The sequence below is a fragment of the Capsaspora owczarzaki genome, assembly GCF_000151315.2.
Source record: "Capsaspora owczarzaki ATCC 30864 unplaced genomic scaffold supercont2.10, whole genome shotgun sequence".
NCBI classification, from domain to species: Eukaryota; class Filasterea; order Ministeriida; family Capsasporidae; genus Capsaspora; species Capsaspora owczarzaki.
Window position 1 is genome coordinate 872,740 of NW_011887301.1, and position 27,281 is coordinate 900,020.

General features: G+C 54.7%; 6 protein-coding genes across 6 annotated transcripts; 3 read left to right on the forward strand and 3 right to left on the reverse strand.

The window, feature by feature from the left end:
* Nucleotides 1–550: 550 nt before the first annotated feature.
* Nucleotides 551–7,291, reverse strand: CAOG_06077 (hypothetical protein; the record flags this gene model as incomplete). Its single annotated transcript, XM_004345617.1, has 1 exon — nt 551–7,291. One exon carries the CDS (start codon nt 7,289–7,291, stop codon nt 551–553), a length of 6,741 nt encoding a protein of 2,246 aa, XP_004345667.1.
* A 2,357-nt stretch (nt 7,292–9,648) lies between these two features.
* Nucleotides 9,649–14,202, forward strand: CAOG_06078 (RAS p21 protein activator 3). The gene is made up of 6 exons (XM_004345618.2): nt 9,649–9,800; nt 10,691–10,796; nt 10,888–10,946; nt 11,071–12,905; nt 13,046–13,246; nt 13,382–14,202. The coding sequence occupies exons 1-6, from the start codon at nt 9,689–9,691 to the stop codon at nt 13,904–13,906; spliced, it is 2,838 nt and encodes a 945-aa protein (XP_004345668.2). The 5' UTR covers nt 9,649–9,688; the 3' UTR covers nt 13,907–14,202.
* Nucleotides 14,203–14,345: 143 nt separating this feature from the next.
* CAOG_08941 (hypothetical protein) lies at nt 14,346–18,533 on the reverse strand. The gene is made up of 3 exons (XM_011272310.1): nt 18,098–18,533; nt 17,395–17,592; nt 14,346–17,306 (listed from the first exon to the last, which is right to left on the reverse strand). The coding sequence occupies exons 1-3, from the start codon at nt 18,390–18,392 to the stop codon at nt 14,380–14,382; spliced, it is 3,420 nt and encodes a 1,139-aa protein (XP_011270612.1). The 5' UTR covers nt 18,393–18,533; the 3' UTR covers nt 14,346–14,379.
* CAOG_08942 (hypothetical protein) lies at nt 18,503–20,486 on the reverse strand (the record flags this gene model as incomplete). The annotated part of the gene is made up of 4 exons (XM_011272311.1): nt 18,503–19,113; nt 19,241–19,358; nt 19,458–19,767; nt 19,932–20,486. Coding segments are annotated over 4 exons (1,328 nt in total), but the record flags the coding sequence as incomplete, so codon positions are not given.
* A 127-nt stretch (nt 20,487–20,613) lies between these two features.
* On the forward strand, nt 20,614–23,774 carry CAOG_06081 (chromatin assembly factor 1). Its single transcript, XM_004345621.2, has 7 exons — nt 20,614–20,851; nt 21,202–21,455; nt 21,568–21,671; nt 21,780–22,833; nt 22,910–22,989; nt 23,095–23,457; nt 23,595–23,774. The coding sequence occupies exons 1-7, from the start codon at nt 20,618–20,620 to the stop codon at nt 23,684–23,686; spliced, it is 2,181 nt and encodes a 726-aa protein (XP_004345671.1). The 5' UTR covers nt 20,614–20,617; the 3' UTR covers nt 23,687–23,774.
* Nucleotides 23,775–24,543: 769 nt separating this feature from the next.
* On the forward strand, nt 24,544–27,270 carry CAOG_06082 (hypothetical protein; the record flags this gene model as incomplete). Its single annotated transcript, XM_004345622.1, has 5 exons — nt 24,544–24,706; nt 25,147–26,157; nt 26,235–26,309; nt 26,388–26,442; nt 26,511–27,270. Coding segments are annotated over 5 exons (2,064 nt in total), but the record flags the coding sequence as incomplete, so codon positions are not given.
* Nucleotides 27,271–27,281: the final 11 nt, after the last annotated feature.

The window sequence follows — 27,281 nt, forward strand, 5'->3', positions numbered from 1 at the left end:
CCATGTTCTTCCTGTTACACCCCAACCCATGTCGTTTTAGCTCAGTGGTCAATATACTTCGTATCTCACTAGACAGTAAAGTTTTGAAAGCAACTCTTCTCCTGGTGTGTTGTACTCGACAAGAAAAAAATGCAGTCGGTGGAAACACGTGTTGCAGATGCGAGCTGCTAATTCTATTTCGTTGTGAATTCAGGCGCAAGTCGTACTGTGCACGTTGTTTGTGTGTTTTGGATGTCAAATAAGCTTCCGTTACAACAAAAATGGCCCAAACGGTTGACACCGACACCAAAAAAATCCAACTGGCTTTGCAATTCTCCAAGCTTTCGATGGGACGGGCAAGCAGAACAGATTTTGCACCAACAGTACAACGCAATGCAAAAAGGCGCAACACCACCACGGAGCAAGAGACACAGCAAAGGAACACGAAGAAGAAGAAGAAGAAGAAGAAGAAGAAGAAGCAGAAGAAAAGAAGAAGAAGAAGAAGAAGAAGAAGAGTAAGCAACGTTCCAATCAAAGGTCTCAAGGGCAAGAGGGGACCTGGTTCCATTGATTAGAGGTTGCACTGCGGAAGAGCAGCAGCATTCAGGGAGTCGGCCAGCTTGGCATCGAGGGGCGATGCAGAGCTCAGGTCGACGTCCACGGCAAGATACTGCTTGAGGTTGGTCTGCAGGCTCGACAACTGCTGCAGAGTGAGCTTGGCAGCGAGCGCGGATGCGTCAAGAATCTGAGACTGTCGCTCGATTTCAGATTCGATTTCTTGGATGAGCTGACGGATCTGACCAAGCTCGGATGCAATTTCCTGGAGATTGACGCGAACGCGCGCAGCAAATTCAGCGAGCGTTTCCTGGTCGCCTTGTTCGCTCAAGGAAGACTGGAGCAGCTCGTCAATCTGCGAATGGATCAGCGCAAGTTCATCGGTCACATCCGCGATGCCCGGCAGAGCAACAACGCTCGAGGTGAGCTCGACGAGGTTCTCGAGGGTGCGAGTGCGAACGGCAGACAGGCTGCCGCGCAGTTCAGCCGAAATGAAGGCCAGCTGTTTGCCAAGGGCGGATGCGCGGCTAGAAATGGCGGACTCGAGCTGGCCCAGTGCGGCCGTTTGCTCGGATTGGATTTGAGCAGCAACATTCTTCAACTCTGTCAGAAGAGCATCTCGGGAATCCAAGTTGAGCGGCGCTTGGGACAGGTTCAGAGGAATGCGAGTGCTGCGCGTCAAGAAGCTTGAAACCATCTCAGGGAGGTTGGTTTGGAGCGCATCCAACAGAGCGGTGAGTTCCTGACCAATGGCAATCTTTGCATTCACCCACATGGTGGATTGGGCCACGAACATTTCGCGCTCGAGAGGAGAAGTACTGTCGTCCGTCTCAAGCAGCTCAAAGAAGCGGCTGTGAGAGCCAATGGCTGCAATCAAACGCGAGAGCGCCGACTTGGTCGCAGTGTTCACGCCGAGGAGGATTGTCTCCACGTTGGCCGTTCGAACAGCAACATCAGCCACACCGGTGGAAAGTTTACGAGCGGCTGACTCGACGGCAGTCTCGGTGGCTTCCTTCAGAGCACCAAGAGTTTGAAGGGACGATTCGAGCAGCGCTTCGCGATGGCCCTCGATCTCGGCTTCCAAAAGAGCAAAGAGCTTGAGAACTGCGGGTGACTGAGCGGGATTGAGCTCCTGCAGAGCCGCATGCATTGACTCTTCAGCTGACTCGGCAGCGACGTGGAAGGCAGTGAGGGTCGATGCAATCGAGTTGATGGCCAGATCGAGAGATGCATGCAAACGTTCCACGTCTCCGCTTGCTCCGACGCTAGACTCGAGAAGAGCAAGGCGAGAGACAAGGCTGGAGATGGTAGACGAGTGAGAACGAAGCAGAGCTTCCGTCTTTGCGCCGCGCGCCTGGGCCGAAGACGATTGCAGAAGCAGAATGGAGCGATCGAGGCGATCGAGACGTGCCTGGATTTGACCGAGAGCCGAAGACAGGGATGCTTCAACGTGGCTCTTGCCCTCGTCGCCAAGAACGGCGGTAGCACGGTCAAGCAAGGCGAGAAGCGGAGTGTGGGTCGCGCTGATGGCGACAGCGGCATCGCCTTGCATAGCAGCAACGCTCGCCACAGCGAGTTCGGCACCATCGGCACCAGCGCGCAGCATGTCAACGTTGGCATCAAGATACGTCTTTGAAAACTCAAAGGCTGCGGCGGTCTCATCATACAAAGTCACGAGAGCTTCAATTTGGGCACGCTGAGCTGGCAACTTGGCCACAAGTGCGGTCAATGTGGCAGAAGCGGATTGCAAGCGAACAAACTCCGCTGACTGGGCAATAGCGGAAGCCTTGGAGGCCTCCACCCGAGCCAAAAATGACTCGATACGGGAGTTTACGTGAACGTCGGTGGCAGCGTCGCTGTAGCTCGCAATGAGCTCGGCAAGCTGAGCACGGACTGTGTCCAGTCGGGATTGCATCACGGGAAGGGCAGCGACGCCGGCGTCACGTCGAGCAATGCCGAGGATGGCCTTCAGGTCGTTGATGGCAACAGCAACAGCGGCAACCGAGGTGGCAATCTCGGACTCGAAAGTGTCCAGAGCCGCGTACTCGTCGATCAGACCGTAGATGATGTCAGCGGCGTCGCGGGTGCAGTTGTCGCATGGATCGCAGCGGAAGAGGTTGTTGCCGAGGGCGATTTGCTCGTAGCCAAGCAGACACTCGCGGCAGGTCGGGCCAGTGTAGCCGTTGGCAGAGTCGCAGTCGCAAGTGTAGTTGCCAACAAAGCCAGGAGCAACCGTGGTGCAGGTATCGTTGTGGACGTCACCCTCCGTGCCAGGGACGACACGGGCAATCGAGTGGCCATTGCAGTCGCACTGGAAGCACTTGAGCGACTCGCCAGAGGCATCGAGAATAAAGCCCGTGCCGATGGTGCCGGGAGTGTCAAGACGGGTCGGGTCGCCATAGTAGCCAACCTCGCAGACCTCGCAGGTGGGACCGGTCGAATGACCGAGGCAGGCCTCGCAGATCAGGTTGCTGGGGTTGCCGGCAGAGTAGTCGCAGTTGTCCATCATGCTCGATTCGTCAATGTTGCCGTTGCAAATACACTCGTTGCAAGTGTCGAAGGACAAGCAGTCGCCAAGACCGCTGCCGCCAACACCAGGGGTGAGGCATTGCGTGGGCTGGCCAAAGTACGCGTCCTGGTTGCACGAGTCGCACGTGCGGCCCTCGTACACGACACCCGACGAAATAATGTTGAAGAAGCCGCCGGGAATGGAACGGGGGCAGCTGCACAGAATGGCGCTCTGGGGATCAGCAGCAGCGTCGTCAGGGTTGACGCTGTGGTCGAAAATGCACGTCTGCGCTCCGCCACTGACGCCGCCAAGGCTGTTGTCAAAGAGACACTGCTGGAAGGTGCCAATCTCGGTTTCGGTCAGCAGGTCAAACTTGCTCGGCGCAGAGTGGTAGCACTTGCAAGGGGTGCACGGAATACCGCCAGCAGGGTTGCCAAAGTAGCCGTTCTGGCACGAGGCGCAGCGGTGGCTCTCGGCGTGCGACAGAGCGCACTCTAGGCAGATACCAGTGTCGGCACCGCACATGGTGTTGGCACCAAAGCATTGCTCAGAGCACGGGCGACAGGCGTCAGTGAGCGCGTCCGAAGTGCAGTCGCCGTCGACCAAGGAGCAGGCGTTGCAGGTGTCGCTGGCAGGATCAAACCCGGCGCTGGTGAGCTGGCGGAAGAAGCCGGGAACGCAAGTGTCGCACTCGTTGGCAGCGCCGTTGGCCGTGTTGCCGCCGCAGTTCAGGCAGATGCCGAGCTCGGGCGTGCAGATACCCGGCGCAATGGTGGGATTGTTGAGCGAATGTCCGTTGCAGTTGCAAGGGGTGCAGTCTTGCTCGCGCATGGTGGTAATCACTGCCGGGTCGGGCGTCGGCAAGTCCCAGCCAACAAATGCGGCAGGATTGACGCGGCTGTTGCTAGCAACGCATTGCTCGCAGTTGTTGCCCTCGGTGTTGCCTTGGCAGCCAGAGCACACGCCAAAGTTGCTGCAGGTGGCCGAGTGGCCGTAGCAGGCGCACGGGGCGCAGTCGCGGCCGTCCTCAGAGTTGCCAAAGTCGTTCCAAGTGTTGGGTTTGCAGTTCTCGCAGCTGTCGCCCTCAGAGTTGCTCGAGCTGGTGCAGGTGCACAGACCGCCTTCGGCGTTGCAAGTGTCCAACCCACCGATGGGCGACACGGAATGGCCGTTGCAGTCGCACGGCGAGCAGTCGTCCGTGTAGTCGACAGCAGAGCAAGCGGTCGGCACGCCAACGGTGCAAGGACGGAAGAAGGTGGCCACGCAGCCTTGGCAGTGGAAGTCGTTCGTGTTGCCGTCGCAGGGCTGGGGAGCGCCAGAAAAGTCAGTCATGCAGTCGCCACCAAGCGCGTTGCACTCGTTCGAGACATAGTCCTTGTGGCCGTTGCACTCGCACGCCGAGCACGAGGTGCCCGACTCGGCATTGCCGGTGGCACTCCAGAAGCCGACAATGCAAGACTGGCACTGATCGCCCTCAGAGTTGGAGGCCGGGTCGCAGTCGCACACGCCGCCATTGGGGTTGCACAGAGCGGGGCCGACGCCGTGGCCGTTGCAAGCGCAGGGAATGCAATCGTCAGTGGGGTCGATGGAGCCGTCGGGGCGGAACGGGCGGTAGAAGCCGTCGAGGCAGAGCTCGCAGTTGAAGCCGGTCGTGTTGTCCTGGCAGGGGTCGCCAGCCTGGTCGCAGTTGCCGCCAGAAACGTCGCACGTCTCGGGCGAGCCCTTGTGGCCATTGCAGAAGCAGGGCTCGCATGTCTCGCCGTCGACACCGTCGCCAGTGCTCGAAAAGTGGCCAGGCAGACAGCTCTCGCAGTGGGGGCCAGTGACGCCGTCGGCAGGGTTGCACGAGCAGCCGCAGCCGTTGCCGTCGCACTGATCAAAGCCGCCGACCTGGGGCAAAGTGGAGTGTCCGTTGCAGTCGCAGCGCTCGTTGCTGCACGACTGCAGGCGGCACGCGTACAGATCGCTGCTCGACAAGGGGGTGTTGTTGCATGGGCTGGTGGAGCGGCACCAAGTGGCCTGGCACGACTCACAGTGGTCGCCCGTTGTCTCGGTGGTCGGATCGCAGTTGCAGACGCCGGTGGACGCGTCGCAGCCGCGGACATTCTGGCCGGCGTCAGCAAGCGAGTGGTTGTGGCAGTTGCAGAGAACGCACGCGCCGCCAGTGGCAAAGAACTTGGAGAAGATGGCAGAGGGCAGGTCGCGCGCAGAAACGCCGGGAACAATCACACCGCTGCGGCCGCCTGATTCAAAGAACAGCGACTCGAGTTCGGACACATCAATGTCGGCCAGGGCCGGACCGTCACAGACCAGCACGTTGTCGACGGCGGGAGCAGCGAGATCGCAGTTGACCACCTCGGCAGGCAGCGAGTTGCGGCGGTTTTCCCAGTGCTTGTTGTCGCACGAGCCGCAGGTGTCGTCTTGCGTGTGGTGCTCGCAGCCCGTGCACTGGCCGGTGGCGTAGTTGCAAGTGGACGAATGGCCGTTGCAGATGCAGGTGCCGATCGCCTGCACCTCGGAGATGCCAAAGTAGCGGTAGGCGGCGTCGAGATCGAGCGACGAGGGCTCAATGCCGTCAAACACGAGGCGCAGGTCGGAGATGGCCTGGTTGCCGAGAATGGTGTCGCTGGCGCGGAGGTACTCGAGCACGTCGAACGTGACACGGCACGGGCGCTGGCGCTGGCCGCGACTCACGCAGTCGCGGGTGAAATCTTCGGTAACAGAGTCGGTCACATCAATCCACGTGCCAGAGGGCGCAAGGGCAACCCACAGCTCGAGGCGGGACTTGGTCGAGGTCGAGTGACCGGACTGGCGCGGGAGGATGGCGGCAGAAGGGCCATCGACGGGGTACGGCAGCGGGTAGTGGGTGAGGTCGATGGTGACGTACTTGACGCCAAAGCCAAAGGCGCCGAGCTCGATGTGGACCTGACGGTAGGTCGGGTTGTCGTCTTGGGCAGCGCACTCGAGCAGCGACTGCAGGTGCGATGTGCCAACCTGCTGGCAGCGACGGCTCGACCACACGCCGACGGCCGAGCTGGTGGCCCCCGAGCCGATCGAGTACGTGCTGTCGGTGATGGCGCTGGTGGTGCGCGAGCTGGTCGTGTACTGCGAGATGATGGCGATTTGGGAAGTGGGCAGAATAGCCGTACCCAGGAGCGGAGCGGTCAGCAGGTGCGACAGAGCGCGCGTCGATGAGCAGGAGGCCTTCAGGCGCGAGTTGTCGAGGAACCACTTGTGCGCGCACTGGGTGGCATCAATCTGCGTGAGGGCCGTCAGGCTTTGGGGAGACGTCATCCACCCGAGGTAGGAGCCCTGCGAGTTGCGCACAACCACGTCGACTTTGGTTGGCGCGGAAAACAGCAACGTGAAGGTGCGGCCGCCAAACTCGGCTTCAAAGTCCGCGATGGCGCCGGCGTCGTGGATTTGCGCCTGGGCGGCAGTGTAAATGCCAAGCCAGGTGCTGGTGGACGTGAACGACAGGCCGTTAAAGTCACGAAGGGCAATGGCGACAGAGCTGGCGCCGATGGGGTCGCTCAGGTACTGGAGCGACTGGGCAAAGAAGGCGTCGAGCCATTCCAAAAAGTGGTCGGCATCCGCTTGGTCCACCAGCAGAATGGTGCTCGTGTCGAGCGTCAGCGTGGGCAAAATCTCAAACATGGTGTCTGCGTTCACATTGTCCACCACCTCGTACTCGAAATCGCTGACACTGCTGGAGGACTGGCGGAATTGCAGAAAGCCTGGACCAGAGTTGGTAAAGCGAATGACACTGAGTTCGGGCTCCTGACGCAAAGGAGTCAGCTGGGCCGTGACGGAAATGGCGCTCTGGGCGGCAACGTTGGTCTCGGGGGCTTGTAACACTGCCGGGAGAGAGAAGGCCAGGAAGAACTCTTGGGATGTGACAGTGGCGCCGTCGAGCGTTTCGATGGTGATGCGGTAGGTGAACTCGTCGTTGACTTGGCTCGGGGCAAGCTCGATGGCAACGTTCGAGGAGGAGGCGTCCACAGCAGTGGTGGTTGCGCTCACGGTCGGGATGGCAACCCACTCGTCGTCGTTCTTGATGGCACGCTCGACAGTCGCAGTGCAGCAGTTGGTCTCGCCGCCAGTCTCGCCGACAAGCAGGTTGAGATGCACGTTCTGCTCGGCGCACACCACCTTGTCCGAGGGTCCGGTGACAATAGACACACCATGTGCGGACGCGCTGATCAGCGAAGCGAGCGCAACAAAGAACAAGATGTTGGCCAGTTTCATGATTTTCTGCGAAACCCAAACACACACACAAGAGCAAGCCAATGCCAGCGTTGAGTTTGAATGTCTTTGCAAGACCACCGTATTGGCTTTTTGAGATCAACGACCAATGCTTCGGTCCTTGTGTCGTGAAGAAGGTGTCAGGGTGTGCTCAAGGTGGTACAAAAAGTCGAGGAATTTTTACGATCGAATTTTGGTCGACCAGGGCAACATTCGAGTGTCTCATCTCTCTCTCTCGTGTCTCCCCCCCCCCTTCCCTTCCCGGGGGCTTCGGACCGCCATCGATGCAAGGGCGATCGAGCGGCGTGAATCTTTTTTCTTCTCTTCTTTTCACGCTCTCACGAAGAGCCACCCTGGCAGACACACAAACAATGCGTCCAGGCTCGTTTGCGCCATTTCTGGGGCATTTTTCGCATTAATAGGTGAAATCGTTGCCGAGATACAACAAGCGCACAACGCGCAGACGCACAAGCACACCACAGTCACAGAAACACGCACCAACGCACTTTTACGCAGGTCCTGTTTGATTGCATCTCTGCGCATCTGCTTCGGTTCATTTCGTCGTGATCACCATATTCTCGCGTTGTTTTAATTCCAAGATCGCTCTTTTTGCGCTTTTTTTTCCTTTGTTTTGGAAAAGGCGAAGCGTGGTGATGCGCCTTGCCGAGGGTGCAACCGGGCGCTCCAGTGGCTGCTTCTGGGTGCTGTAGTATCTACGCAGTCAGATTGCCTGAACGCACAGCACCAGCGCGTCCAAGCGAGACGCCAGGACTGTTGGAAGCAAACGAAAACGAGAAAAAAAATACAAGCTCTTGGCAAACCCACGAGCAGATCTCCACAGAAGATCTGCGCGTTTGTTTGCGACACTGCGTTGCGCTTCAGGCAGCAGGTGGTCGAGAGCAAAACGGAAGGGGATTTGGAGATGCTGGGGGAAGAGGGGGAAAGAGGAGGAAAGCGGTGGTGGACAGGCGAGGGGAGTCATCGTTTATCCCCAAGGGAGGAAAGAAGGGCGAGGCAGCATTCGACCGACCATTAGAATTTTAAAAGAAAAAAAAAAAGAAAAAAAAAGCCAAAGAGAAAAAAAGATGAGAATGAGATTCAATTTAAAGAGGGCGTGATTTCGTGATTTCGTCGCGCAAATACATGGTTAGGCTTTGGACAACAACACCAAAGCATGCACTAAAGCATGGTTCTGAAAGCTCGGTCTTTTTGCATGGCACCAGCATATGTATGTCGTTGGCGGGAGTCAGTTTGGTGTCAGGTTTTTGGGTGTCAATGGTTTGGTCGCATCAGCTGCTGCTCGGAATGTCATGCAGGGTCGCTATCGATACAAGAAATAGAATCAGGCACAGACAGATTTAACAGATTTGACGGTCCTCGACCTGGCAAACAGACTTGTTTTGAGGGGGCTCGTTTTCCGGGATTCTGATGAATGCAAAAAGACATAAGAACGTCGGATTGTGAAAAAGAGTTAAGCTCCGCCTGCCGTCTCGCCAGCGGTGCTTGGTCTGGGAGACACTTGGGTTATGCACAAAAAAAAAGTGAAACTCAAAAGTAGTAAAAGGGAAGCACGAGATCGCGGCACACGCAGGATTGGGCGGCGCTACCACTCGGTCTTTGAGTGGAGCACACGCCCAAGCACAGAAGCTATCGGACGCGCATTGGCGCCCAACAATTTCATGTACGGAGTTGATATTTGTCAGTAATGTCAGATTCGAAGTAGCATGTTGCTGGTGCTCGTACTATTCGGGCGAATGTTTGGCGGCGGATTTTCAACCGCTTCTGCGAAAATGTGAGCGCTAATTATGGGCGATCAAAGCGATGAATCAGCCCTTTTCCTCCGTCACCAAAGGATGCAGCCCTCCTGCACGCAATGGGCACCCAACCTTCGCATGACCTTTGGTTTGTTGCTCCTGTTGAATGAACGCGGACGGCAACGGCAAAGGAATGATGAGTAAGTAACCGTGCAAAAAGATCCGAAACTGGAGTCATTGTCAAACGTTGTCGGTTTGTTTTTCGCTGGATTTGGTTTGTTTTACTGCAGAATGCAGAAATATCCATTCTTTTGCTTTGTACATTCAATGAAGAGGGGGGGGGGATTGGCATCTGGCATAGTTAGATCCATTATGCCTCGATTTGGAGTTGCCGCGCGCCCCAATTGCTTTGCGTCCTCACCATTTCGCTCCCGTCCCCCCCCCCGAGTCTCGTGGCTTTCGTAGACTCGCGTATGACATGTTTGTTGTCATTGGCTCGAGTTGCGCATGTTCACTTGCTCTGCGATGCGGTTCCGAACGCCCAACGCGAAAAAAACCAAAAATAAACAATAATCAATACAATACAAACTCTTGGTCCAGTCTTTTGCTTTTTCGTACTGTTGTTTGTTCGCCCCTTTCAAACGAAATGGCGTCGCCGTTGATGCGCAGCGCCACGCAGCGCGAGCATGGAGCGCACATCCGGAAGGACCACAATCTGTGGGTGAGCGTTGTGGAGGCCAAGAACCTCGACATTGATGGTGAGTAAGCCAGCATGGAAATTTTGAACATTATTATTTAAATGATAAAATTTGAGGCTTTTTTTTTTTTTCCCTTTGCACGCCCTTTTCGCTCGCATTTGTGCTTGGTGCACGATCACGCTCGCCCACACACACTCGTACTCCAACGTGCTCGTGCTTGGTGCTCTCTTGCTGTGTGCTCCTTCTCATGCGCGTCCGTCTGCAAACTCTGCCTCGCTTCTCGTGGAACATGACGGAAAAAAAAAAAAAAAAAAAAAAAAAAGCCAATACAAAACCAAAACAAAAGAAAAGGCCTGTTTGTGTGTGAGTTTCAACGAGACTTTCATGAATCGAGAACCGTCAATACCTGTCAGTGCGTCCGCGTTCTCATGTGGAGCAGCGCGTTTGTGGCGGAGGGAGGCGGGGAGGCGGGGGGGGGGCGTCCTCGCACAACGCGCGAAATGCCACAAACGCTCCCCGTCCAACTGAGCCACGAATTGGTTTGCATGGTGTGTAACACCCACCGCGCACAGAGGCAGTTCCGTTGGCTTGCCATGTGTCAACGCAAACCCAGAGAGGCAGGCGGAAAGTGGCAGGGAGTGCTCCAGCGACGAAAGGATTGTTTGCTGGAAGACAAATGGAAACAAAAAAAAAAAAAAAAAAAAAAAAAAGCAGAGCCATCACAAATCAAAATCAAAATCCCCCATCTAAGGGCGTGTCATTGCAGATTCACGCGCCGCCTTGATCTGGAGATTTATTTAGCCTGGAATGAAACCTGCAGCATGCTTGCATTGGTGGGTTGGGGGGTGGGGTTGGGTCTCGATGGCGGTCTCGTTTTTATACCCGTCGACAGCTGTCTTTGTGTATTTGACTGACTTTTGTATGACCTTGCTCGTTGTTCGCTCGTGCAGATCGTTGCAGCACCTACTGTCTCCTGAAGATTAACAACCAAGAACGCGGCCGCACCAAGACGGTCAAGAAAAATCAAGCGCCATTGTACAACGATGACTACACCTTGTACGCATTCACACTTGTTCCCTCTCTCTCGTCGTTCCTTCTGTTGCCCGAACTCACCAGCTGTTGGAAATTGCTTGATATGCTCGCGCAGTAACTTGAGCGACACCTTCAAGGAGCTCTCTGTCGTCGTTTGGAATGAGCAAAAGCGAGGCAAGTGTGATTGTCGTGTGCGTTGCCTCTTGCCCTCTCCACTCGTCTCACTCGATCTGTCCTTCAATCATTTGCCGTTTCCAAAACTACTACTCAAACACTTGTCTTTACCAAAAAAAAATAGGCGACAAGCCGCTTGGCCAACTGCACATTCCCAAGGACTTTTTGGCGTCAGACCACTTGCAGCACGAAGAATGGTTTACCATCGAACCGGCTCTGGACGAGGGCTCGGTGAAGGGATCGGCGACGCTGGAAGTCATCTACACACGGGGTGCAGGGCCCGACGACGCAGACAAGGTGACTGTTGTTGTCGTCTCCGCCAAGGACTTGATCAGCAAGGACGCGAACGGCCTGAGCGACCCGTTCGCGGTGCTGCACCTGCTGCCCGATCCGGAATTCGAGACGACGCAAAAGACCAAGCTGAAGAAGGAGACGCTGGCTCCCGTCTTTAACGAAATGTTCAACTACAGCATCCCCAAGAAGGGCGGCATGCCAAAGTACCGCTGCCTGTTCTTCACGCTGTGGGACTGGGATCGTTTTGGCGAGAATGACTTCCTCGGCCAGGTGCTGATTGACTTTGAAGACCTGTTCCGAGTCAATCCCAACGACAACCCCATCAAGTACAACGAATCGCACACGCTGCTGCCCAAGACGGTGATTGATCCGATGGCCGCTGCGCCTGCTGCGCGCGATCACAAGTTTTCCATCCACAGCTACAAGTCCCCCACCTGGTGCTACGTGTGCTCTGGATTTTTGTATGGCCTGGCTCGTCAAGGCGTCAAGTGCAAGGACTGCGGGTTTAACTGCCACGAAAAGTGCGTCATGCAGGTTCCTTCGAACTGCCGCGGTGACAAGATGAAGCGAATCAAGAAAATGAGCAAAGGACTGTTGAGTCACAAGATTACGTCGCAACAAGCGTACGTGCTCGAAGTGCAAGACGACTTGCTCAAAGCGCTTGCGCTCGGACCGCAAGCCCCTGGTCGCGCCAAGCCGCACTTGTTTGAGCCAAAGTTCTTCAAGCAGCCCTCCAACTGCGGTCACTGCTACTCGTCAATGTGGATGGTTGAAGGAGCCCAATGCACCCACTGTGGTCTGAACTGCCACGAAAAGTGCAAAATCAACATTCCGGCCTTGTGCGGCACCGTTGGCCAAGTGCGCATCAAGTACAAGTACACTGACGACCCAGTGCTGTCGCTCAGCACCTACCTGCCGCTGTACGAAGTTTTGCCAGAGCAAGATTACTACATCATCATGTTGCTACAAGCTGCCAGCAACCAAAAGGAGGATGTTGCCCGCTGTCTTGTCCGCATCTTTGAGGGCCAAGGGAATGCGCTCACCTTCCTGAACACGATGGCTCGCAAGGAGGTCACTTCAACAGCCGATCCCAACACCATTTTCCGCGGCAACTCGCTCGCGACCAAGGCATTCGATGCCTACCTCAAATTGCATGGCATGCCTTACCTGCACTCCGTCCTCAAGCCAATCATCTCGTCCATTGTGTTTGACAACGTCAATTGCGAAGTCGACGAAACCCGCCTTGACAAGGGCGAGGATTTGAGCAAGAATTGGAAAAACCTCAAGGCCATCGTTTCGCGAACATTTGATGCCGTCCTTGGCTCGGCAACCAGCTGTCCCTTCGAATTCCGGGTGCTGTTTGGCCATCTCCGCGAGCTTGTGCAAAAGCAATTCCCGACAGACGCCGTGATTCCATACACTGCCATCTCTGGATTTATCTTTCTGCGCTTCTTCTGCCCCGCCATTTTGGGCCCTCAGCTGTTCGAGATGATGGACGACCTGCCTTCCCCCCGTATTGGTCGCACGCTGACGCTGGTTGCCAAGACTCTGCAAAACCTTGCCAACCTGGTCGAGTTTGGTGGTAAGGAGCCCTTCATGGTGAAAATGAACGAGCTTATTGTCAAGCGTCGAGATGACATGAAAGCCTTCCTGGACAAGCTATCGGTAAGAAACGCCCTCTCCCCCCCCCTCTCGCCCGGTTCTGATGACCATGGTGACGTGGAAGCACAAGGGTCAGCAAACAGCGTACTCACCCGTTCTTTTCTTTTTGTTCTTGTTCTTGTTCTTGTTCGCTTTTTTGACAGACCCCCGTGACAGTCGCTTCGGCTCCCAATGCCAAAATCGATCTTGAGGTTGAGCTCTCCCGCTTGTATCGCTTCTTCCTGCAATGCCGCGACAAGATGCACGTCGCCCACAAAGAGAGGGGCCAGAACGCCCCCGGAAAGAAGGAAGTTGAGAGAATTCCTTCCTGGGATCCGCGCTACAAGGAAAGCAAACAGCCTGAGGTATGTCGATTCGTGCGGTCGTTTTGTGCCATGAGATTGAGTTGAGTTTGGTTTGTGGCTTTTTTTTTTTTTGCGGAAAAGCTGTCGGATTGGTATTAACCGACTTTTTTGCTTGCTTTCAACAACAATTGTTAGAACCAAGTCACGTTCGTGCGCTTCCTGGACGTTCTGGAGGATCTGACTCGCAAGCACAAAGTGGCCGTGTCGCAGGACTCGGAGGCATCTTCCCCAGCGCCGCTCACCCCACGCTCGCGACTTTCGGGCCTGTTGGGCCAAAACCAGTCTGCCATCCTTCAGGAGGTCACCGAGTCGTTGTTGCGAACAGCGCGTCAAGCACTGTCCTCGCTGGCCAATTCAGACGGCGTCGAGGAGGCGTTGGACTCTGTCAAGCCACTACTCGTTTCTGCGCACCAGATGGTGCTCATTGCCGAGTTTGCCTTGCCCGATATCACTGCCGAAGGCACCAATCAAGCCAAGGTTGCGCTCGAACTGTTCTCTGCACACATTCCCAAGATTGCTGGCGTTCTCAAGAATGTTGCTGTTGGCGAAGGCGCAGACTTTAATGTTCAAAACGTGGTCGCTGGCATGACACCTGTGATCAAAGAATTGGGCGTCTTGGCTTCCAATCTGAATTCGGCAGTTGCTCACCTGCCCGTGTAAATGGGTGTGTTCCCGTTTACTCTTTCTTGTGTTTGCTTTCTTCTGTCTTTGTTTTTCTTTTGCCGAGGCTGGGTTTTGGTGGTTTTATTCCTCTGTTCTTTGTACTTTGGTGTTGCTATTTGTTTTTCGTTATTCGTTATCGACTTTATGGCCTTGCTGGTTGCTCTGTGCAAGCTGTGTCAATGTGTATGTGCGTTGTTTTGCTACACGTCTGTGAGCCACCGAGTTGTTTGTTCTGTGAAATCCAACTCTGTGGTGTGTCTCGTTCAGTTGTCAATATATTTGGCATATTCCCCTCTTCAAGTCCAAATAGTTGGACCGCTTGTCCCAAGTCGTTGCAATTTTTCGCTTATTCATTCAGACAACATGGCAATGAAAGCAAGACAAATGTCTCGAATCCCCGAATCCGAGAAAATGCCTTGCACACACACACACACACACACACACACACACACACACACACACTTCTCGGGTTAGAGCTCGGTGTGAGCGGCATTCTGTGATTGACGGCGAAGGCGCGCAAGAAGCTCTCGATGAGCATCCTCGGCCTTTTTGCGTGACGCCGGGGCGACAAACAGCTCGTTATTCCGTAGCTCGCCGCCAACTTTTCCGAGGAGCTCGTTGGTAATCAGCTTGATGGTAAACTTTTCCTTGACAATCTCGCGATGACCAAGGCCATTCACTTCAAGGACAGTGGTGGTAAACTCTCGGCCTTGGTGCATGTGCGACGAGGAAAGCCGAGTGTATTCGGGCTCGACCGTGTTCATCAATGACAGAACGTGCTCCTCGCCCCACTGGCCAATGGGATGCTGGTAGTACTCGATTTTGCGCGAAGGAACGACAGTCACGTTGGTTTCGCCTTCGTGCCAGGTATTTGCCCAGCTCAACGACGAGTATGGCACGGTCTTGTCGCCAGAACGGCCAAAGACATTGCGCTGTCCCGCATATCGACCTGTGAACTGGCGAGTCAGGGACGAATCGTCCAGCGTCGATGAAGGCGGGTTGTTGGCCAAGGACAACAGCACTGGCGAGCGCGTCTTGATGCCAAAGATGCCGCCCTTGTCCTCGTAAATCGTTGCGTCCGTACGAGGCTCCATGGTGTTGGGGAGTTGCGAGTAGACGTAGCCAATATCCGTCGGAAGGTTGACACCGTACAACATGACCACATGGCGAACGGGAGGCCGCGTGGGCGGAGCCGCCAACGGATTTGGCTTGCGCTCCAGGTAATGCTCGCGAAGCATGGTTTGCAAGTCCAAGAAGCGAGTATCGTTCAACGCTTCTCCGAGCATCCCGAACATGGCGCCACTGCTTACTTCGGCAGAAGAAAAGATGCGCTGGGTCCCGTTTTGAAACCGGAAGGCAATAATCTCGTCAAACTTGACTGGCAAGTCTTGGCCGTGCTCCTTTTCAAAGTCTGCGTCCTCCCTGGCCTCGTCTTCGTGATCGGCCAACTGATGCAGTTCGTCCTGCTGCTGCTCGCGCGCTTTGCGGCTCTTCTTCGTTGCGGCCATGAGGAGCTTCTGGATGCGAGTGTCTTGGTGGGGCAAAAACCAGTGGACGCTCCCAAACGATTGCGACAATGTTTTGGCCTGGAGTTCAGAGATGGGCAGGCCCATGTTCAGACCAGAGACGATGCCGCGCAAGGGCTCGTTTGCTCCAAGCAACGGTGCGCCCAGACCAAAGTACGCCCACACGTTCTCATCGAGCCAGCTTTGCCAAGAAGTTGGGTAGTGGAGCTTGAGCCAGTCCACAAAGTAGAGGAAGAGCGAGTTACCCTGAGAATGGGCCATGATGATGGCAGGATGCTTTTTGTGACGGACGGCAAACTGGATTCGCTCGCGGACGGAAGTGAAGAGCATGTCGCGCTGCTCGAGCATGTCTGGACTCAAACGCCAATCGTAGGGCACAGCCACAATGGACTGCACGTCGTAGAGCAATTCGCTGGCGAGGGACTTGATCACAACGCCAAAAATCGTGGTCGGATTGCCAGTGAAAACGCCCGGCGCGAGCTCTGTCAGCGCCGCCGTTCCTTCGGCAGGTCGGAGCTTGCAGTTCTCGGGATCGGTTTGGTTGAAGCCGAGGGCAAGGCATTCAAGCCAGCACCGCGAGTCGGTGGTCAGGGTTTGCAAGATTTTCTCCACGCTCACCCACACGAGGTCGCCGACGTGGATGCCAAACCCACGGCACTGCTTCTCGCGCCAAGCAATCAAGCGGCTGCTCGCAAGGCCGGGGAAGAGAACCACGGGAGGCTTTTGATCCGTTTCACGCATAAAGTTGCGAAGGAATTGAAACTCGACCTTTTCGTACAGCTCGGGCGTCGACAGCTGGTAGCGACGCAGCGACTCGCGATCCACCAGCCAGATCCGAGAGACTTCACGTGCACGCACAGTGGTCAATCGTGATGTGCCGTAAAGGGCTTGAACGGCGCCAAACGAGCCGCCTGCGGTGATCGTGGAGAGGTGACGAGGAGCATCGCGACCCGGCTCGGAGAGCAGCACATCCAAGGAACCAGACTCGACAACGTAAAACTCGGTGCTCTTGTCATGCTGTCGGTAGACAAGCTCGCCGGCAGCATAAGTGCGAGACTGGAAGGAGGACAAGAACGAGTGGCGATGGTGCGCATCAAAGTTGACATCAAACTGCAACAGGTCGCTGAGCATTTTCGTTGTTTGGTCGAGCTGGATCGGGCCGCCATCGGCGTCGTCGTTGAGGATGACAACAACGACCACAGAGCAAAACTGGCCGATGGTGACGCCCTCGTGCTCCACGAGCGCAATTTCAACCGTTTCGTCGGGCTCGGGATCGGAGTCGTCGTGAATGATCAACGTAAACGTCTTGTCTGCGCCATCGCCGTCTGCCCAGTGCAGCGTTGTATGCTTGCGGATTCGCTCAAAGTCGCCCACAGGCGTAGCAGTGCCTCCGACATACTTGAGGCGGACGCTCGCCTCGCCAACTGTCCCACCACGCCGCTGCACCGTCAGTGTGACAGAGCCAGCACCTTCGAGGACACGGTACTCGCACTGGGCAAAGTCAAGGATGCCCGTTTCGTGGTGGTTGTCAATGATTTGCACCGCGGCGTGCTCAATCTCACCGAGCGACGCCCCCTCGATATCTCTGAGCCAGACCGACACTTGGCCGCCGTCGTGAATGTCGGCGATTTGCAGGGGGATTTGCTTGGTGCTGGCAGTGTCGTCCGCGAGCCAGCGAAGAACAAACGATCGGCGCCAAATGTCGGCGCTCGCGAGCGCGGCCTCGGGCGAAGTCAGCTTGTTGCTGTGAATGTGCAGCCGAACGGACGCATCCGAGTTGTCGCCGTTCATCCGATGCACGGCGACAGTGACTTGTTTGGCATCCGAGGACACGCGATAGCTGGTGGCCGTGAAGCTCAATGTGCCGCCACCTGTTTGTTGGACAAGCGACATCAAGTTAGCAACGGTGCTTGTTTTTCAAAGCAGACAAAGGGGGAAAACAAGGACGGGAGGACGTACTGCAGCTCGGGGCAGTGATTCGGCACATTGACTGGCAGCCCATCTTGAGAATGCCACACGACTTGGAGTGGGGATGGAAGTGCGTTGTGCAGCTGGTTGGGTCGAGCAATCTACCGCCATGAGAGCACGTTCTTGATGCCTGCGATCCGATTGCTGCACACGACTCTGACCAGTAATCGAAATGCGCTCCGCACGGTACTGTCCGCCATTTCAGAAACCCAAACAAAAAACAAACAAAAATAGAAAGACATACAAATTGTTAGTGTTGTTACAACAACAAAGACAGCCTGTCGCTCAGACCAACCCAACAACAAATCTCAAGATCGAGCATGAGTGATTTTCGGGGGGCAAACTCTGATCGAACGAGTCTTGATTCGACTGGTTTGAGAACACCACTCGATTATCTTTGACAGTAAACGCTGAATCTGAGAACGCGAATCTAGACACGAGATATCCCCGCCGTAAAACGCTAATTCTGAGAACGCGAATTCTGAGAACGCGAATTCTGAGAACGCGAATTCTGAGAGTTGTCGCCACCCTTCACTTCTACAATCTCCGACAATTCGAATCCTGGCATTAAACACACACACCCCGCGCCTCCTTCCTCTCAGATCCTTGTTGTTTCCTCTGGACGCTGTGCTCTGGTGCTCTGTGCGGCTGGAACGCGGGGAAGCGAGCGAAGGGGGGTTGGTTGGTTTCTCACAGCTGGGAATGGCGAGCTTGTTGGCTGGGTCTGACTGGGACGTCGAGGCAGCGGCCGCAGCAGAACGAGTGCCGGACAGCGGCAGCATCAGCATCAGCGTCAGCATCAGCATCAGCAGCAAGCAGAAGAGCGAGGACAGTCGCAGGAGCAGCGATGATGATGACGGCGAATGCACGGCGACCACCGACGTGAGCCGCTGCCAGTGACGAGGACCGGCCGGATGACTCAGACCGACACTGCCACCGCTACGGACAATGCCGTGCTGGACTGCCGCAGAACGAGCGTTTGCAGGCATTTTCGATCGGCGCGGCAAAGCAAAGAAGAAGCGCTTCGAAACGCAGATTCGACAGTGGTTTCGTGATTCAGTGGTCGAAGACTGAGCCCACACACAAAAAACAGCCCAATTGATAGGGGAATAAGAGTGTCTAGAGAGGAGCATATTGTTTAGAAAGTGGCATCGGGACCATGGGAGGGACGATGGGGAGAGGGAGTTGGAAGCGGATTCGAGGCGGTGAACGAACAAGATGCGATTTCCGCTTCCGAACGTTGACGGTCGTCATTGAATATCGGAGAGCAACAACGCAGATATCAGGGAAAAGGGAAGGGACGGAAAAGGGGGAGAGCTGTCAAGCCGAAAGCCTGTATTTCATGCGATCGACCGAATTTCAGATTCAGGATTGTGGAGCAGCACTGCCCTCGTCAATCCCCACTTGCACGGGATGCTGTTGAGCTAGCGCTTGCATGGCCACGAGTTGCTCGGCCAGCGACGGCTGAGTTGTCACAAGCTGCTCGGCAATATCCATCCAGGTTGTGTTGTCGTGGTCTCCGAAAACGAGGTAATCCGCAGCCTCGCGAGCAATCGCGCGCACCTCTTGGCAGCAGTATCTGGAAGCCAGGACGGTCTTCACTATGCGGTTGCGCAATGGGGCCAACTCTTCGTAACGATTGGACTCGAGTGCGGCGTAAAATCGCGCAACAGAGACTTTCAGTTGAACAATGGTTTGCCGCAATGAGACCTAAGTAACCAGGTGGGAGGTTGTGAACCAAAATACAGAATCCTCGCGTGAGCTACAATTGCTCACGTAGTTTTGTGGGCCAAACGCACGCAAGCAACGCTTTTGTTGTTTGGTTTTTTCTGCTCACCTCGTCCCAAATGATAAACTTGTGTCGGCCAATAAGAACATGGGTGTCTGATGCAAAAAATATGTCAAAGTTAAACACTTCCAGTCGCGTTTCGCGGTCTTCGAGCACGTTGATCAATCTGCACGCGAAAACAAGAGGGTTTTGAGCGTGGAACCAGGACTATGCAATGCAATCCCCAGCAAGCATTGCATGCAGGCAAACAAACAAACAAACTTACGGCAACAGTTTGCCAAGCTGTGGTTCGAGGCGCTTCATCAGTAACTTTTGAGCATCGACAAGACTCAGAGTATGCTGCTGGCGAGTGAATTTCTCCAACTGCTCGCCGTTCGTGCCTTCTTCATGGTGGAAAATGTAGTCGTCATACGGCTGCAAATCCTGCATGCAGTATGCAAACTCGTACTCTTTCGTGTTGAACAGCGCGATGGCATCGTTGTGGTGCAGCAGCGTAGCAAACTGGTCGTCGTTCTCAATCTCAAACCATACGCGTTGCGTGTCGTCCGCCGCCGTGATTTCGACTCGGATTGGAACTAGCCAGGAAAAACAGAATTAATCCAAGGTGTTGTTGCATCGACCACATCCATTTCGCTTTCGTGAGTCTTAGAAACTTGGTATCAAAACAAAAAGCACGCGCTTCAGCCAATCCATCTCCCACCCTATTTCATTCACTCATTCATTCATTCATTCACTCAACTGATGCCTTCGCGGGCCTTCTCGAGCTGCAGCGTGTAGAAGAGTCGGTCGCCGAGCTCGGGTCGCAGCAGGAAGAGCTCGTCCGGTCCGAGCTTGCCCAGCGCCGTCCCTGCAATCCCGAGGGCCTCTTGGAATGGCTGCTGCTGTTGCTGTTGCTGATGTTGGTGTTGCTGTTGCTGTTGCTGCTGCTGGTGGTGAGGAGGAGGAGGAAGAGGTGGTTGCTGTGGCGCTGCATTGCCATCTGCCGCTGCTGCTGCTGCTGCTGCATTCGTCCTACTGCTACTACTACTGCTGCTGTTGCTATTACCAATAGTATTACTGCTACTACTATTGCTACCTGGCGCTGTCGCAGTCGGCGGAGTGGGGTTGGCCGTCGTTCGCCGTTGAGCTGCACGCTGCATCATCGAGTTCCCTGCAGCGAGCGACACGATTGTGTGCAGTGCTCGCTCGTGATCCGACATTTGCTGTTCTTGTGAGTGCTGTTGTTGTTGTGGTTGTTGTGGTTGTTGTTGTGGTTGCTGCTGCGGTGGTGGTACTTCAGTCCGATCCGCCATTCTCAACCACAAGTAGAATGAAGACTACCGTACCATTGCGATACTTTGACATTAGTGCAGTGACACATTTTACTCTAACGATTTTATCCTCTTGCTTGCTCTATTGAAGTCGATTCAGTCTTCACTTCAGAAAATGCGCTCGGATACGCTTCAGATTGTATGGCACGCTCGGAAGCCCGTCTTCAGCGTCGACATCCACATGCACAGCAACACGCTGGCAACAGGCGGCGCTGACAATGATATTCGCATCTGGCACATCGGACCAGCCAAGTCCCAGTCTCAGTCCCAGCAGCAGCAGCAGCAGCAGCAGCAGCAGCAGCAGCAGGGCAAGCAGGCAAATCCCAATGCAAATCCATACGATGTCGAAGTAAGCATGCGACCGCACACACACACACACACACGCTCCAACCCCGAAAACGCAGCTCATTCATCAAAGTCAATGTTGCTGCTTCGAGTTCGCCGCGCTTGTTCTTTGTGGATTGTCACAACTGAGACAGCAATGGAAAAAAAAAAAAAAAAAAAAAAAAAAAAAAAGGCGGGAAGAACTTCATTTCCCGCCAAATTTTCCAGCATTCAGTTTGTTTGGCCGCTTTGACGCGGATCGCCTTCACTCTCGCCGGATCACTCGATTTTAGTTGTTGCTGTTGTTGTTGTTGCTTTGCTTGTTGCTTGTCGTGCTGCTCTTGCGGTTGCTCATTCACGACTCTTGTTCGGCAGGTCGAGTTTCTCGCGACGCTCGTCCGCCACACAAAGGCCGTCAACTGCGTCCGCTTTGCCCCAACCAAAGAGCGCGTCCTTGCATCGGCAAGCGATGATGGCCTGATTATCATCTGGCAGCGCAACGACCGGTTGGCGGACGCCGGTGGATCCGCAGTCTCCTCCGACGATCCCTCAAAGTCGGCTTTTGGAGGGCTGGCGCGCGACGATGGTTCGGTGGATAAGGAGTCCTGGACCGTGCGGACGGCACTCCGGTGAGCATCTAATGATTGCCATTTCTGTTGAAGACGCGAGGGCCTTTTTTTGATTTGTCAATGACCGCGTTTTCCTCATTCGTCGCTATTCTGTCCACTCTGCCTTTCACAGCATGCACATTGAAGATGTATTGGATATTTGCTGGTCCCCCGATGCTAACTACCTGATTTCCGGCTCTGTGGACAATACTGTGGTGGTTTGGGATGTGGTTAAAGGTATATGCCAGTTTCTCTCCTCTCATCCTCCTCCATCTCCTCTCTCGCCGATGTTCATCTCGCGTACATGTGCAACCAGTGACTGATGGCATCGGATGTTTGTCTCAGGTCGACCCCTACAACAATTGAAAGACCATCGGCACTATGTTCAAGGCGTGACGTGGGATCCTCTTGGCCAGTACCTCGCCTCCCAAAGTAGTGACCGCTCTTTGTGTATCTATTCGGTGGTTGACAAGGAGGAGAAGAAAAAGAAGGCTGTTGCTGGCGAAAAGGCCTTGGGTGCTGCCGCCGCTTCCACCGCAACGCCCGAAGAGGCGACGACTACCACCCGTCGCATCAAAGAGATCAAGCCCGTTGTCACACACACCCGGTTTGACTTTGCAGAATATGCCAAACTGCGCAGTGTAACGACAGACTCGTCAGACCCAACAACGCGCACCGTCACACTGGCCGACTCTGACAGTCCGACCACCGTCAAAGTCACCATTGCTGCTGAGCAAGTCGAGGAGACCCCGGCCGTCACAGCAGTCAGTGAAGAAACAGCTGTACCCATGGATACGAGCGTTGCTCGATCTGCAGCCAAAACGGACGCAAATCCGGCAGCCTCGTCGTCCAACAAGACCCGCTTTTTCCATGACGAGACGCTCCCCAGCTTCTTCCGCCGCCTTGGCTTCACGCCAGACGGTGCGCTTCTGCTTGCTCCCGGAGGTTTGGGATCTGCCCTGTTGCATCCCGAGGTTGCAAGTCGCACGGCTCCCAAACCAGCCGCGAACGCGGATGCTGCACCAGCTCCTGTTGGTCAAGAGGCTGGAGCCACCAAGTCCGAGGAGAGCGACGGCGTCAAGAAGCCGACCGAGGAAACAACGACGGCTCCTCGTGCAACTGCCATTCACACGCTCTACGCATTTGCTCGCTCGTACCTGAATGCCCCGCTGTTTGATATCTGTGCGCTTTCCAAGCCCGCCATCGCCGTGCGTTGCTCGCCCGCCTTGTTTCAGCACCGCCAGCTGGCAGAGCCTGTTGCGCCCTTCTTGAAGCTGCCTTACCGCATGATTTTCGCGATTGCAACGATCGACACTGTTTTAGTTTACGACACGCAGCAACGCGCTCCGTTTGCCATGTTTACCAATTTGCATTACGCTCCGCTTACAGACATTGCATGGTATGAGCCGCTGAACATGCTCGGTGTTTTTTGTCTGTTCCGCCAAGCTTACTTGTGAAGTGTTGATTTTCAACAGGTCCGGGGATGGCCACACTCTCATGATGTCCTCCCAAGATGGATATTGCTCTTATGTGACTTGGAAAGAAGGCGAGATCGGTAAGGGAGAGCTCGCGTTGAGTTGTGAGTGAAAACCAAGCCGCAGCTGATCGATCGTTGTGCTGCGCTGCTTCATCCGTCCTCTTGGCAATCTGCTACATGCAGGACTTCCGCTTGCTGCGAGTGCATACCCAGAAGGGGTACCCGCGCCAGCGCTGCTTGCCGAGCTCCCAACACTGGATGACAAAACTCTTGTCGCTCCAGCCCCAGTCGCTGTAACGCAGCCCATGCTATCAGCCTCCAGTTCGACCACTGCAACCAGTGTCAATGATATCAGTCATTTGATCAAGAAAAAGACCCCGACAGGTGTGGTAGCGGCTGCAACTCCGGCTGCTCCGCTCGTGAACGACCTTTCTCATTTGATCAAGCGCAAGGCTACCACCGCCGCCGCCCTTACTGCCAGTGCTAGTGCCTCCACTGAAGCGAATGGCAGTGCCGTGGCCTTTTTGTCGCCTTTCAAACGAAAAGGTAAGCTTGTGGAGAACAAACCATGTTGGGAAAAGTCCAAGTCCAAACAAAACCTTTGTTTTGCTTGTTCGACATTGCTAACGGCGTGTTCCTGGATGGTTGGATTTTTTGTATTGCTTGTTGCTTTGATTGTTTAGATGAAGCAGAATCCTCCGAAAATGGTCACGAAAGCGATCCTGAACTCAACAAACGGCTGAAACTTGATGCCGAAAATGTGGATGCGATGTGATCGAAGCGGGTTGCTTCAGACCAAGAGTGTTTGATTGTTTTTTTGTCGTTGTAGTATCTCTTAACGCTTGACCAATGAAAAAATGCGCTGTCAATTTGCAATCAAGATGAAACAAAGGGAGTGGAGGTCAAAACAAGGCGGATACACGGAATGCAGATGCTGAACATGCACAGCCACACGCAAAGCGAGGTTGCAGAAGGTAAACGTTTGAGGATTGCTCAACAAGTCAGAAACAAAGGCCCTAAACACTGGTGCAGTTCAGCAGAGCAGCCACGGAGCGCTGAACGTGGCGCGGGTGAAGGGTGGAGGTGTTTTCAGAGGGCGGTGTTGCTTGTTTTGGAGTGCTCTATTTCTTACTTGCACTGATTGCCTGATGCAGCCAAGTTTCGTGAAATTCGACTCGAGTGGGAAATCACGGTGCATCTTGGAAGAAATTCTCTCCAACGCTCGGAATCGCCCTGTTGGTGGGCGAGAGGTACCCGCGCGTTCTGCACGCTGCCACACCTCAATTCCCCGGCTTTCTAGCCTCCTTTCTTGTCCGTGGCTTGTTCAGCCTTGCTGGGGGCCTGTTTGAGCTTTTGACACATTGACGAACGACTTCTTGACATTTTTGGACATTTGGTCTTTCGTGCCACCGCTGCTCTCACAGGACGTGCGATCTCCCCTCAGTTTCCCCGCTTTCGTCCATTCCTCTCTCCTCACTCTCTCTGGCTCTCCTCATCCCGCTTCGTCTGGTGCTTCTGAGTCGCAGCCGAGTAAAGCGCCATATGCTCGAATGCGATTGCGGTTCAGTCTGCATTCTTTTTTTTTTTTTCCTTTTTTTTTTTTTTTCTCTTTTTCGACCTTTTTCACACACAATGATGCGGTTTCGTGACAGGCGTGATCTTGCATTGAATGTGCTCGCTACTGCCGAACAGCGCCGCCGCGTGTCACTGCCGTTCGCTCTGCCTCGCACAGTCGCTATGACGGTGGCCCTCACAGTAGCCCTGCTGGCCTGCCTGTTCGATCCCTCCAACGCAGGTCCGCAAACACCCACCGCCGCATTCTCCTCGTGTTTTTTGGGGTTTTTTGGGGGTTTTTTTTTTTTTTCTTTGGACTTTTCTCTGCCTTCTCGCGCGCGCTCCAGCTTCGCCTTCACACGGCTCCCCTCCTCTCAATGAGTAGAGTGTCCTCTCGTGTTGGGCCTCGTTCGACGGTGCAGCGCTTTGGTTTCATCTCCTGCATGACGCACACCTTTGAGCTTGAGTTTTTGTGTGGGGTTTTTGGTAATTATTTTTCTTGCACCTGTTGGGTCTATTCTCAATGATTGGCTCTCTCTCTCTCTCTCTCTCTCTCTCTCTCTCTCTCTCTCTCTCTCTCTCTCTCTCTCTTCTATTGAGCTTATTTGCGAGTTCGCCCTCTGATCTGCCTTCATTTCTGAGAACTCACTGAAATGTCAAATGTGTTGCTGTGATTTTTAGATTGCACCGACTTGCGAATTGTCGAGATTCTCAACCGACCAGCAAGCACTGCTACCCAATACATTCAGCTGTTCAATTCAAATCGACTGCATGCGATCGCACTGAACGGTCTGACATTGGGGCATGTCTCTGGTGGCACGTCTGAAATTATGTCGTCGGACGTAATCATCCCTCCACTCGGGTGCGCCTTGCTCGGATCCAACAATGGCAGTTCCAATGGCAACGTCAAGTTGGACCACGTTTGGTCGACCTTCTCCCTGGCATCGACAACCACTGAGACAATCCAACTTTCTCTGTATTCCACCACGTGCACCTCAGTCTCCATTGGGACTGGGGCGAGTTCATGGCCAACGTCAACCCAAGGCACCTCGTACGTCATTAGAGACTACAACCTCGCACCGACAGGTTCCAACTGGGAACTCTCGCCGTCCGCTTGGACCGGCTCTCTGACCAACAAAGGCTCGCCAGGTGTGTGTCAGCAGTTCTCGATGGCCGCAACCCGCGCGGCCATCATCACAGAATTCACGCCTGTTGCTTCCGCCAGTGTGCGACCGCGATCTTACATCAAATTATTCAACAGTGCCACCGTATCGCTCAACCTGGCGAACGTTAAATTGCGCGATGAAAACTCTTTGGTTAATTCATTCACGGCAGCTGCTGTACTTCCGCCAATGTCGTGCTCGTTGTTGTCGGGGTCCTCTAGCACGACCACCAATGGTAACATTACCGGCTACATTGCAACGTATGACTCCGTCTGGTGGCTTTACGATGGCGATACGGTCCGCTTATCAGCCGCAATCACGCCGGCGGAATTGATTGGGCAATCAGTTTCGTTTACCACGGGATGGCCCTCGCGAGGTACTTACGCGTCCTACATTCTGAAGGACTATCGGAACACGGGCGACACTGCCAGTCTGTGGCGAGCTGGCACTGTGTCTTGGCCTGGGTCGAATGCTTGGAGTGGCGGCAACACTGGATATGGAGAGCCCTACCAATGCCCCTACGTTCAACGTGAGTCGTAGACTTTTTTCGGTTCTGCGAGCGCTTGTCTCGTCGGTCGTCTCACTTAGTTTGTTGAATTATGTCAGAATCTGCGTGCTCTACGATTGTGATTACCGAGTTCATGTACAACCCTGACATGATTGATTCCAATGAGATTCCCGGTAACGCTCGATTCTTCATTCTGTTGGATGGATGTTGAGTTGTTGCTCACTCCTCTTTTTGTGTTTGTTGACCATCAGGTGAATACATCAGGGTGATGAACAAGGGGAGCTCATCTGTCAGCATGACTGGCATGTACATCAACAGCCAACAAATTGTTAACAATGTTGTTCTTCCTGGTGGCTGCGCTTCGTTGGTGCAAGCGACAACATTTATGGCGCCGATTTTGATAATGTCATCGGATTTGCATTAACGAACAGCGGCATGACCATCACCATTTCCATCGGGCAATCAGGCGACGCTAACTATGAGGTCTGCAGTTCTGTCACATACGGAACAAGCGGAGCATGGCCCGGCAGCACTACCACCAATGGCAAAGCGTTCCAGCTTCGGGATCCGACCCTAGACCCAGCTTCAGCAAACTCGTGGATTCTTGCTACAACCCCTGTGGCGTCGACAGTGGGATCAAATTCTGGCAGCCCTGTGTGCGCCGCACGCCAAGCTGCCTCAGCTGCATCTTCTGCATCTAAAGCTGTGACCAGCATGGCCTCAATCGCATCGTTTGCGTCAATTGCTGCGACCAGCAAAGCATCGATGGCAAGTGCTTCTGTCGCAAGTGCCGCTTCCACGAGTCTGGCGTTGGCTGCAACTGCTGCTTCGAAAGCTTCAACCAGCGTCGCATCAGTCGCTTCTTCTGCCGCGAGAGCCGCTTCCACCAGTCTGGCTTTGGCTGCAACCGCCGCTTCCACGAGCCTGGCTTCGGGTGCATCGTCTGCATCGAAAGCTGCAACTAGTCTGGCTTCGATCGCGTCATTGTCTGCCAAAGCAGCAAGTGAGTCTTCCGCTTCTGTCGCATCAGTCAATAACCTTGATACGCGCACTTTTGAAACGAGCTCGGAGCTCGGTGTCTCATCCTCGAATACGGAGCCCGTTGTCTCATCCTCTAATGCGGAGCCCGTTGCCTCGTCCTCTAA